At 42.1% G+C, this 10,807-nt stretch overlaps 1 protein-coding gene across 3 annotated transcripts; it reads right to left on the bottom strand.

Annotated features, from left to right (window-relative positions):
- Positions 1 to 1,160: 1,160 nt before the first annotated feature.
- On the bottom strand, positions 1,161 to 10,515 carry kctd7 (potassium channel tetramerization domain containing 7). 3 transcript variants are annotated; one of them, XR_014699560.1, is made up of 5 exons: positions 9,163 to 10,515; positions 8,187 to 8,356; positions 5,704 to 5,882; positions 2,781 to 3,571; positions 1,161 to 2,693 (listed from the first exon to the last, which is right to left on the bottom strand). XR_014699560.1 is itself a non-coding variant. In XM_084565316.1 (5 exons), exons 1-4 carry the CDS (start codon positions 9,793 to 9,795, stop codon positions 3,195 to 3,197), a joined length of 1,359 nt encoding a protein of 452 aa, XP_084421442.1. In that variant the 5' UTR covers positions 9,796 to 10,515; the 3' UTR covers positions 1,161 to 2,994; positions 3,153 to 3,194. The 3 variants fall into 3 exon arrangements, 2 of the variants coding, with proteins under 2 accessions (XP_084421442.1, XP_084421443.1); XM_084565316.1 differs by having other exon boundaries at positions 1,161 to 2,994; positions 3,153 to 3,571; XM_084565317.1 differs by having other exon boundaries at positions 1,161 to 2,994; positions 3,199 to 3,571.
- Positions 10,516 to 10,807: the final 292 nt, after the last annotated feature.

The raw sequence follows: 10,807 nt of genomic DNA, 5'->3' as shown, positions 1-10,807 counted from the left end.
ACAGGTTTTATTTTTAAGATATCATATAACTGATGAAAGATATTTTCCTTAATGAGAAAGAGAAAGGTACCAAAGCCCCACCCTTTCACATTTGGTATCATTTAAAAGCCGCTAAATGTCCTCTGTAGATAGTAAAAGGAGTTAATTCAGTAATATGCAGTGTGTGGTAGATATTCAGGTTTACAATTTGAACCACTGGCAGTCAGGAGGTTAAAGTCAAACAATGCTCAGCGACGTTTTTGCTCAATAACGACAAAGTACAGTGAACATGTTTCCTAGCTGGGTCACAACACTGGTGTAAACGTGACATAGATCTCAATCTGGAGCTGATAAGAGAGAGTTTAATTAATTCGTTTATTAAATTGGGTCACGGCCTGGAGTTTTTCAGGTGTCAAGGTAAAGCAAAAATACAGATATTTCCATCTCTGAAGCCATTTCAGGCTTTTATTTTAACATATTTATAAGTTTGAAATGGGTTCTTTGCACATAGACGAGGCCAAAGTGTGATGGTTCTGATTATTATTATCTGGTAGGTGTGTTTATTATTTAGTAGTTAGTTAAATGATTAGTAAAAAGTAAAAAAAAATTCAATGGAGTAATGAACAAATCAAAATGATAGGCTAATCGATTGAAAAGGGTATGCCGGTTTGAGGCAGAGTGAATAGTTACTACTTTACAATCCTATAACATTTACTGGACATACTTTCAATAAGAAAATTCAAAATATATTTAGCAAAAAATTTATTCAAGGGGTTATTTCCTCATTCAGGATTATGTGCCTTGGTGCTCTCCATGGTGCTGAACATGATCTCTCAGTTTCCAGAAAACGACAGGGGGACGGGGGAGGTGAAGTGAGATATAATCTGCCATATAATCAATTTACAACACGGAGGTAAAAGGTTCTCAGTGGCGAGGGCAACTGGATGTGTAGGGTCAAGGCGTTGACTCAAATCCATCATCATCAGCAAATTTACTAACAGATGTGTCATGCTAGTAGCAGCTAGTTTAGCCGCAGGATGCTAACCTCAAGCCCAAAAAGGAGCTACACAGTTTGTATTCAACTTTCATCAATAACATGTTGATATTCTTCATGTAAATAAAAGAGGAACACACTGTTGTTGAGTCGTTTAACAGTTTTAATTTTAACATAAATAATAAAAACGTCATATTGCTCTTTTTTTTTTCTTTACAACAAACTTAAGACGGCTATAGAACTAGAGCTTCCTAGAAGCTAACACAAACAGATAAATAACAATATAAAAACTTTATAAACGATGCAAACATAAACGTAAAACAATCAAAGAACAGAGGAAGAACGTAACATCTTTGCCGCATTAACAGGTAAAGGAACATCAACGCAATAATATAAATTAAGTGTCGCTTTCTATAGTCGATAAACATGGAGGTGCCCATCTGATAGATTCACTTTAGATAAATAAAATATCTTTATTACAATCACAAGGTGCTCGGACTTCATCAAGTACAGTAGGTGAAAAAATAACGACTACTGAGGTTGTAAGATTTAAGGTTTTGTCTAATCGAGACTTCAGACAAACGCATATATTCATTATTGTGCAACAAATCTAGCTCCTTTTTTAATCCCCTGTAACTGAGGTACCGACCGTTACCAACTAAATGGATACCACCCAACCTCAAGTCTTTAAAAACGCTGCTTAAGGAAAATATACTCTGTCACAGTTAATCCTGAAACAACTCCTAATATATATATATATATATATACAGGTTTAACCTTAGTTCATTTACTTAAAATATTCAATATTTACTACAAGGTCATGTCCTAAAACGTTGGCTCTGCAAATGTGGTGAGACCTGAACTTAAATCACATGTAAATCCAAATCAGGATGAAGCTAAAATTAGACTAATAGATAAATAAATATACGTAGTGCATTTAGGGTGTAAGAGGGCAATGGGATGAACTGGCTTTTTAAGTTAGAAATAAGGTCCTGGGATAATCATTCAGCCTCAGTTCTGCTTGGAGATCAGACACAAAGTCAGCGTAGTTACACTCAAGCTGGAACAAACTCGATTTAAAGGCTAAAAACGTACTTTCAGTCGACGGCTACGTCCTTAAAACAGGACTATCTAAGTAATGAAACAGCATTTTGTCTGTTATAAATGAAAAGCGTGTCCGTAATGTGCAATCATTCCTCGTCTGGTTTGACCATTAGCTTACGGGGGCTAATGTTAGCCTTTAGCCAGAGAGATACGGACACGCCTAATGCTCATCTAAGAAGGCTGACTGTTACGTCGCAGCCTACGTCTGTGTTCGTCATTCAGAAGCGCTACTGTTAGCTGGGCGGCTAGGACGCTAAAGAGAGCTACAAACGGCCGTATACAGTTTATTCCTCCTAGTAGATGATGAGTGTGAATGTTCAGATTAGATAAAGACGTAAAACAGGCCTTCCCTCCTGTGTGAACTTTGTCGTTTTGCTAACTTTTGTCCGACCACTTGCGTCTCTGCCTTTAAGTAGCCAGTGAAGGCGGCTGCGCTGATTAAAAGAGAATCTGTCTGCATCAACAGTCATATATTATAATCTGTACACGTGTGCCTGGCAGAACAGAATAAACCTCAGCAACAGACGCCACCTTTCACTCGTGCATAGTTGAGGCTCGAAGCGTATCTCTCTTACCGTTTGTCGCCCTGTAGTGGATAACCTGCGTGTGGTGGGCTCTGACAATAAACAGAACTGTGGCGGAATGAGTCGAGTGTAAAGACAAAGGCAAAGTCAACGGAGCTTTGAATCAATAGTCACCTCACCTGAAAGCTTCACCTCTTCGTTAAGATTAATGGCACTAGTGTTGCACCTGTAACCGCTTCCAACACTGATAACTGCGTCCCTGCATCACGGTGAAACGAACCCACCGTGGGTCGACAGAAGCAGGACCTTTAGGGGTGTTACACTACTCTTTACAGGAGTAGGAGTGTTGTTGTTATTAGCCTGGATTTCCCTGGAACACGTTGGTGTTTTTAACTTTGAAAGAAGAAGGAGAGAAAGAAAAAGTATTCAGGAGAAACAAAAAAATACTTACAGCATGATTTAAAGGGTCACATTTTAAGACTTCAGCACAAAATATTGGCAACGTCAATACAAAAACCAATATTGGCCGAGTTCTAGTAAAAGTGAAGCACCCCCCCCCTTCCTCCTTTTTTGGTCCGACCCGCCGCCGCGCTTCACCACCACGTGATCTTGAACTCGTAGATGGGCCTCTTGCAGTAGTAGTGGTTGATCAGGTGCTTGTCACAGACGCCGATGCACTGCTGCTCGGCGGAGATGCCGCGCTCGGCCAGGTCGCTGACGATGCAGTGCAGCAGGTCGTAAACGTCCGCCACCGCCTCCCACGGCCCGAAGGAGACGTCCACCTCGCAGTGGTGCTCGAAGAGCTTGGCCTCGCTGTCCGAGCGCTCAAAGCGCAGAGAGTTGAAGAGAGGGCGCTCGTACGGCGTGATGGGCATCTCCTCCTTGTAGACGCAGATCTTCAGCTTTGCAAATCGTGCCTTTTTCTGCATGGCTCTTAGTTTGGCGATCTCCACTATGCGCTCCAGATTGTCTGAAATGAGAACACTTGCATTCATTAATTTAAGTGATCGGGCCTTCTTCAAATACTGCTCCTAAATTAATTTAAAATGAGGTACATCTCTCTTTTTAATTGTCATTTTATACATTAATGTCTCTGGTCTTTCTTCCCAGTTAAAAGCTGTAAAACACTTTGGTCAACATCCTGTTTTTCTTAAACGTATTCTATAAATAAATGAGTGACTAGCTGTCCAAGAATGCACTCAGTGTTTTGTTATACGTACATCGAATGGTGACTTAATTATTCATGATAAAACTGTTTCTTCCACCTTTAAATAATAATAAGTAATCTGCACAGATTATTTATGTACGGAGTCCGACCTTTAGCTGTCAGTCTATATCCTTTATAGACATTAGATCCTCTTTCATTAATAGAAAACTTCACAAATACTCCATCATCAATCTGAATTGTTTTAGACTTCGCAGAAAACAAAGTCTTAATTTAATATTTGACTTAAGTTATTTTTACTTTAGGCTACAAAAAGCCAAAAAAAAAGGTTTCCTGAAATGCTTCGTCACTAACAGAGGATCTATATTAAATGATATTGGGCTACTCAAGCTTTAAAGGTGCCACGTGTAAGAATTGAGGTAAAAATATCCAAAAAATGAGCTACGCGCATCAAAAGAATGAGAAGAAATAAGGGGCGATGATGCCATTAAAAAAATGACGAGGTATAGAGAGCCGAAGTCCCGCCCCCTCTACTTCCGGGTTATGGGACCTATCTTTCGAAAAAATATGAACGGCAGTCTATGGCGAAAGATAAATTATTTTCTGGTCCCGATCGACTTGTGCCTTGGATTATACATATGTTGTTTTTCAGAATAAAAAATGATTTTACATGTCAAGAATGTCACAGTTTGTCGCAAGATAGTTCAGTAAAACGCTATGGAAAATACGTAATTAAACGAACTACAAGTCCCGCATGCTGGCGCGCACAGAACCGACCAAAACTCCCTTCGTGTAACTACAGCTCTCGACATGATTTATAATGATCTTCACCTCGTTTGATGCTTCTACCTTCGTCCTGGAAGAAGACGGCAAAGCTCAACAAGGAGACAGACATAGTTCTCTAGTGACGTACATTGTTCGAGACGAGAGACGTAGTTCACTAAGCGATCTCATACAAAACCTAATGTTGTTCAGCTTATTTACGTCAAATAATTTATCTCTTGACGTGAAAAATTATCTTTTAAATCCACACACATCATATGTGAAATTCATGCCACAATTCGATCGGGACCAGAAAATAATTATGATCTCTCCATAGATAGGTCCCATGACCCGGAAGTAGAGGGGGCGGGACTTCGGCTCTCTATAGTGCTGCAGAGATATCAACCTGAATTAGCATGCTAAATTACTAGCTACAGCCCGACAGACAGGTGTCGTAATACCAGTTTCGGCCTTGAACCTGATGTCAGTCGTGTGGAAAGTACAGCCCACTACTACTAGGCCGACGTTTCAGTTCAGGGAAGAGAGCGGAAGAATGGCTGAAGCCCTTTGGCAAGAGACCCTTACCACCACCACCACCACCACCACCACAACCACCCGCTGCAGGGAAAAAACCGCGCTCGGATAAAATCGGATAAAAAAAAGGAACAGAACCCGAGTGAATACTGGCACTGTGCTTTCCATCGCTGGAGACAAGATGATGGACATGAAAGAAATGAGGTTCGACTCCGAACTTGCAACTTTTCTTTTGGATTGTTAAGTAAGATGCTGTTAGTGTTTCGCTAGAAGTTTGTTTGATATGTTTTGTGTAGTTTTTCGGGACGTTATAACATAAAAATGTTTCGAAAGGCTGTTTCGGTAAACGTGCTAATGTTAGCGACGGCTAACCGTAGCTGTTAGCGTTTGATAGTTGGCTCTACCCACAGATCCGATCCGGTTTTTCACCTGTTAGGCTATCTACCAAGCTGATGCTAAAATGTAACATTAGCTAAGAAGCTTGAAACGTCTTCGATGATAATGAACCTGCAGAACAAGCTTAAGCAAAGTGGACGATCGTTTCCAGAACACGATGGTGTAAAATCCCAAACGTGAAACCGATAAAGTAATCTGCACCGATCTGGTTTCCTTCACGTTAGGTTGCTCAGATTAGGAGTCACCTCTGTAGTAGGGCAGCAGGTCGAGGAAAGCTTGTCTGACTTTCTCCCCCGTGAGCGGCTGAATGTCCTCCAGGCTGTCCAGCAGCGGGCCGATGGAGTAGTACTGGGCCTCCCGGTGCACCGCTCGCACTCGATCCCTGTGAGGAAGCTCGCCCTCTCGGAGGAAGTTCAGGATGTCCCTGTGGGGAAACAACCCGATGATTAATGACTGCAATCATTACCTACACTTTATGCTGGGGTTTATACTAGTTTAAACGTAACACATGAGTGGCTGGTACACACAGATAATGTCTTTCTTTTTCTGTTTTCAATCTATTTTCATATCTTCACGCTTTCACACGCTAGCTATTTATTTACATCTGCTCGTCTTTATTTAGCTGCACTCGTGTCCTCGTGTTTCAGCACAGAGTGTGGACATAATGACAGCCACAGGCTCAAAATCCTCCTGAGTATCGACACTTCTTCTCTAGAGCAGAAGGCTGTGGAGGCTTGTGAACTACTAGAGGCTAGAAATTCATGCAGAAAAAAAAACACAAACCAAACAAAAACTGCTGCAATGCACAAGATAAACCCCCAGAATGGCAGAAGATTTATCTTCCAGCGAGACAAAAAGCCCCTAAACACAGAGTAGGCCAAATAAAAAGGCTCTTTCTGAGAGTATGTATGTCTGCAGACATTATTTGTACACTTACATATGTTCCAGTCCTCCTTCTGACAGCTCCTTGTCTTTTAAATCTTTAATTACACAGGCACACACACATTACAGGACTTACCTCAGCCCAACTCCACTTCCTTACACAAGTCAAACATCCACTCTGCTTGTTTGCCCGTTCACATTTAAAACTATTTGCTTTAACTTTCCAGCCATGCCTGACTGGAATATATTATTTTTGTTCAGACAGTAATGATGAATCCTTCAGACTCTGGCGATCACTTCAGTTTTTATGTATCGCCGCCAAGTGGATGACTTTTGTGGTTTAGACCAGTGATCCCCAACCCCCGGGCTGCGTACCGGTACCGGTCCGTGGGTCATTTGGTACCGGGCCGCAGAGAAATAATAAATAACTTCCATTATTTCCGTTTGATTTATTATCTGAGTCTGAATGTTTTATTTTGAAAAATGACCGGATTCTCCCCATTACATCTGTCTATGACTCACTCTTGACGCATGTCAAGGCCTCGAGACCATAGATCACGTGATACGTCCCGAGATCGCAAATGACGGGGGCCTTAAACGTCTGTTCGAGGCTACAACTCTGCCGGTGTTCTGGATTAAAGTCATGGCAGAATACCCCGAGATCGCCACCACAGCATTGAAAACGCTGTTGCCATTTCCGACATCTTGTCTGTGTGAAGCAGGGTTTTCTGCAGTGACAGCAACCAAAACAAAACTACGGAGCAGACTGGTCATAAGCAACACACTTCGGGTTTCATTGTCTCCCATTACCCCAAGATGGGACCGTCTTGTTGCAGCTAAACAAGCGCAGGGCTCCCACTGATTCAGTGCTGTTGTGAGTAGCTAGTATTTTCATGCACTTTTAGTTTTTGTGGTGTGTCTTATTTTGAAGGCATGTTTTAACGTTACCATAGCGACCAGAGAGCGTTGGGGCAGAGAGGATGTTACTCATGTCACGTTCTGTTGTTGGTGTGACGTTATGAGGACGCTGCTAATAAAGTTGTACATGAATACACAGTGGATTTACATTTATTATTATTATTATTATTGTTGTTTTATAGAGAAAATACTACAGTTTTTATGCCGGTCTTCATTCTATTTTGTTTTTATCTGCTACACCTTCCGGTCCGTGAAAATACTGTCCGACATTAAACCGGTCCGTGGCGCAAAAAAGGTTGGGGGCCAATTATAATTACACCTTGCCCCTTTTTTTTTTTGAGCGCCTTGGCCATGTCCGGCTCACATGCCGTATGCCAGTGCCGAGTGAACGCCACCTGTGCCGGCTTCAAGCCAGATCTGGGCCACATGTCTCTGCTATGTGGGTATATACACATCTGATCTGCTTCAACCTATAACTTCCGAATTGCCGAACTGTGATACATTAAACACTTCACAGTCAAGGACCAGTGTGATTATTATTAAGTCTGCATATTATGCCAAAACCAAATTCTAGCGTCACTCAGCCAGTAGTACTTGAAATGTGTGTACAGTCATCAGAAAGATGCACACTGGGGTAAAGGGTGCAAACCTGGCTCTCATTAAAAACTTTATCGTTTCAAAACAAAGACAACAACGCAATTCTTAGACAATGTCTCCTAAAGACACTAATAAAGGTGCACGGAGCTGCAAGAAGCTTGAAATCAAAGTATAGCTGCACAAACACGATATGAGATGTGTGTGAATGTCGGAAACGTACCGTAGGAAGCACGTACTGTATTAACCCTCCTCTCCCAGGTGTTTCTGTCAAACGCTTGAGAAAACATTAGAGCAAAAACATTCGCCTCACCACACACACAGTGCCACTCACCCAAAATACGCTCCGTCCCGATCGATGAAGTAGCGTCCTTCTGCGTCGCGCGGGATGTGGTGCCGGCCGCTGAACATGGCAGCCAACATGGTGTCCTCGTACCGACGCAGCGTGGACAGGCGGGTGGTGAAGTACGTGCCCCCGACGTTCAGAGAGATGACCTCTGGGAACTATGACATGAGTGAGGAGTGATCTGTTAATGTGATTTAGGCCCACACTGTGTATAAATATAATTATTTCCTTAGAGACCCAGAAAAAAAAAACCAGGAAGCACTCTACGGCAGAAATGATTAGTCGATTAGTCATTCAGAGATTTTCTATTTTGATTATTATTTATGCAGCTCATTTTTTTGACTTGTGAGTAAATTCGTTTCAGCATTTTCTGAATTTTCATACAATGACCAGTCTATTTATAGTTGATATTGTAGTTCAAATCTATGATTCATCAAAAAAAAACAGAGCTAAACTCGAATTTGGAGGGATTTTAATATCCTAGATAAAAAAAAAAATCAACTACATAAAGATATAATTATTTAAAGTAAAATGTCTTAAGACAAGGAGCTGTGTAAGGAGGACAGAGCCACAGAAATAAGAAGATTAACCAGCCGTGGCCATGTTTAGATCCTTCAGCTGACACAACACGTGGTTCCTTATAAACGCAAGTCACATGACACAACTGCCAGCCAATCACAGCAGGCCTGGGGCCGCTCAACCAATCAGCGGCCTTCGTATAAATAGCCATGTAGAGCAGACGTAGTGTTATTATTTGGTAGTAATGTCACAAATTATTACTGTAATTAATAGGAGATTTAACAGGGTGACTGCTAATTACTTTACGTGTACTTACAGTTCTTTATTATTAAAAAAAAATAGTTGTTAATAATTTAGATAATTAGTGTGAATATCTTTCTGTTTGAAACTAAATATATTTGTGTGGTTGGTTAAACGTGTGTCTTCTGTGTAAGAAGCGGCCTACCTCCTGCTCCTGGGTGTTTAGCGAGGAGCGGAGCGGCTTGCTCAGGGCGAGGTTCGGCGTCGGGGAGGCCGGCTTTCGGAAATCTTCCTCCGTAGAGTCCGAGCTGGACATGGCATCGCCCGGTTTCTCGGTGTCCCCCGCGGCCGAGAATACCACCATCACTCTGGGTAGAGGCAGCGTCCGTCTCTCCTGGATGAAGCGCCTCACCCGTGTAGTAGCGGCGGGCAGCGGGCTGAAGGACAGAGACTGGCGCTCCCTGCTGCAGCCGTCAGAAGAACCGTTGGAGCCGTTGGAACCGCTCGAGCCATTCTGCTGCATGCGCGCGGCGAGCCAGCTCTCGGCACGAGTGAACGGGAAGACGCGAATGTTTGTAGAGGCAACAACAAACGGCCGGAGAGGAGGAGGGTGGGGCTCGACAAGCTGCAGGAGCTTAGCGCGCCTTCCACCACCTGGGTGAAAGCGGTGGCAGAGAAATTCCGCCTCCCGCAATAATAAAAACCGCAAACACCACCACCACCACCAGCAGCAGGTAGTAAAACGCTGCTGAATATTTAATCCGAATATTAGCAAACCGGACTGGGCCCGTGGTGTCTTTGGAACGTGCGTGCTCTGGCGTGACATTGGCAACGTCATCACGTCAAGCCCCCCGAACCCCCTTGGAGATATATTTGATATTCTAACATACTTTTTGTGTGATTTGTGGGTTTAAACTACAGAAAGGGGGCGTTGTTTTTCACTTATGAAAAAGAAAGAAAACCCAATATCCACCAGTTTAAGAATGAAAGGGAAAATATTCTTTGAAACACTGAAATCAAAGAGCTAATCGGAGAATGAATGTCAATGGGGTCCTGAAATCCTTCTTTTAAGGATGGATGTATATGTGGCCTACCCATTTGTCTTGTTTCTAGACTTTAATGATCCACAAGGGAAATTGCTTGGTCACAGTAGCTTAGCTGCACATAAAAAAACACTCTTAAGACGCACAAGTATAAAGAAAGATAAAATGAAATATAAGTGAGATAAAATCTAGTAAAATAAAAATAGTATAAGCAAAAGATGTGTACAGAATTAGCATATGAACAATGATCAGTCTGTTGGAGAATGAGCTCCGCCGTCCATCTGTTGTCTGGTGTAGTGGACGAGATGGATTGTCCATGACGGAGAGCAGTTTGTCCAGTGTCCTCCTGTCCCTCAATGAGACACACGTCTCCAACTCACGGCCAATAACATACATGACCAGCCTTTCGGATCAATTTGTCGATCCTAGTTAGGTGTCCTTTTTGCTGGTGCTGCTCTCCCCAACAAACCACCGCAAAGTACAGGGCACTCACAACAACTGACTTCGTTGTATTATAAATGTAAATAATGAGAAAAAAATGGCAGCAATAAACTGATACATATAAAACTACTACTGCTTGTTTTTTCTTTCTCGTGTCTTATTCTTTTTTGAAAGTATCCTGCTTACAAATTCTCATGCCCAATATTACAGACTCCTCTAAACACCCAAACACCAACCAGTTCACTAGAGTTGACGTCACTGATTAGTCATTTGATAGAAAATTAATTGGCAACTATTTGAATCGACTTCAGTTACTTTTATTATGAACATTCGCTAATGTTAGCTGCAGGGAATACTAATATTGGT

This window comes from Chelon labrosus (assembly GCF_963514085.1).
Source record: "Chelon labrosus genome assembly, chromosome: 17".
NCBI lineage: Eukaryota > Metazoa > Chordata > Actinopteri > Mugiliformes > Mugilidae > Chelon > Chelon labrosus.
The sequence above is the reverse complement of the archived record's forward strand: the minus strand, read 5'-3'. Positions and strand labels throughout refer to the sequence as shown.

What these genes read in the sequence shown, in the direction of transcription:
- kctd7 (XM_084565316.1), bottom strand. Translation starts at nt 9,795, where the DNA reads ATGACGTTGCCAATGTCACGCCAGAGCACGCACGTTCCAAAGACACCA. An exon ending in CGGGACGGAGCGTATTTTGG is followed by an intron (nt 5,883 to 8,186) that starts GTGAGTGGCACT and finishes GTTTCCCCACAG; the next exon opens with GGACATCCTGAACTTCCTCC. An exon ending in CCTGCTGCCCTACTACAGAG is followed by an intron (nt 3,572 to 5,703) that starts GTGACTCCTAAT and finishes TTCTCATTTCAG; the next exon opens with ACAATCTGGAGCGCATAGTG.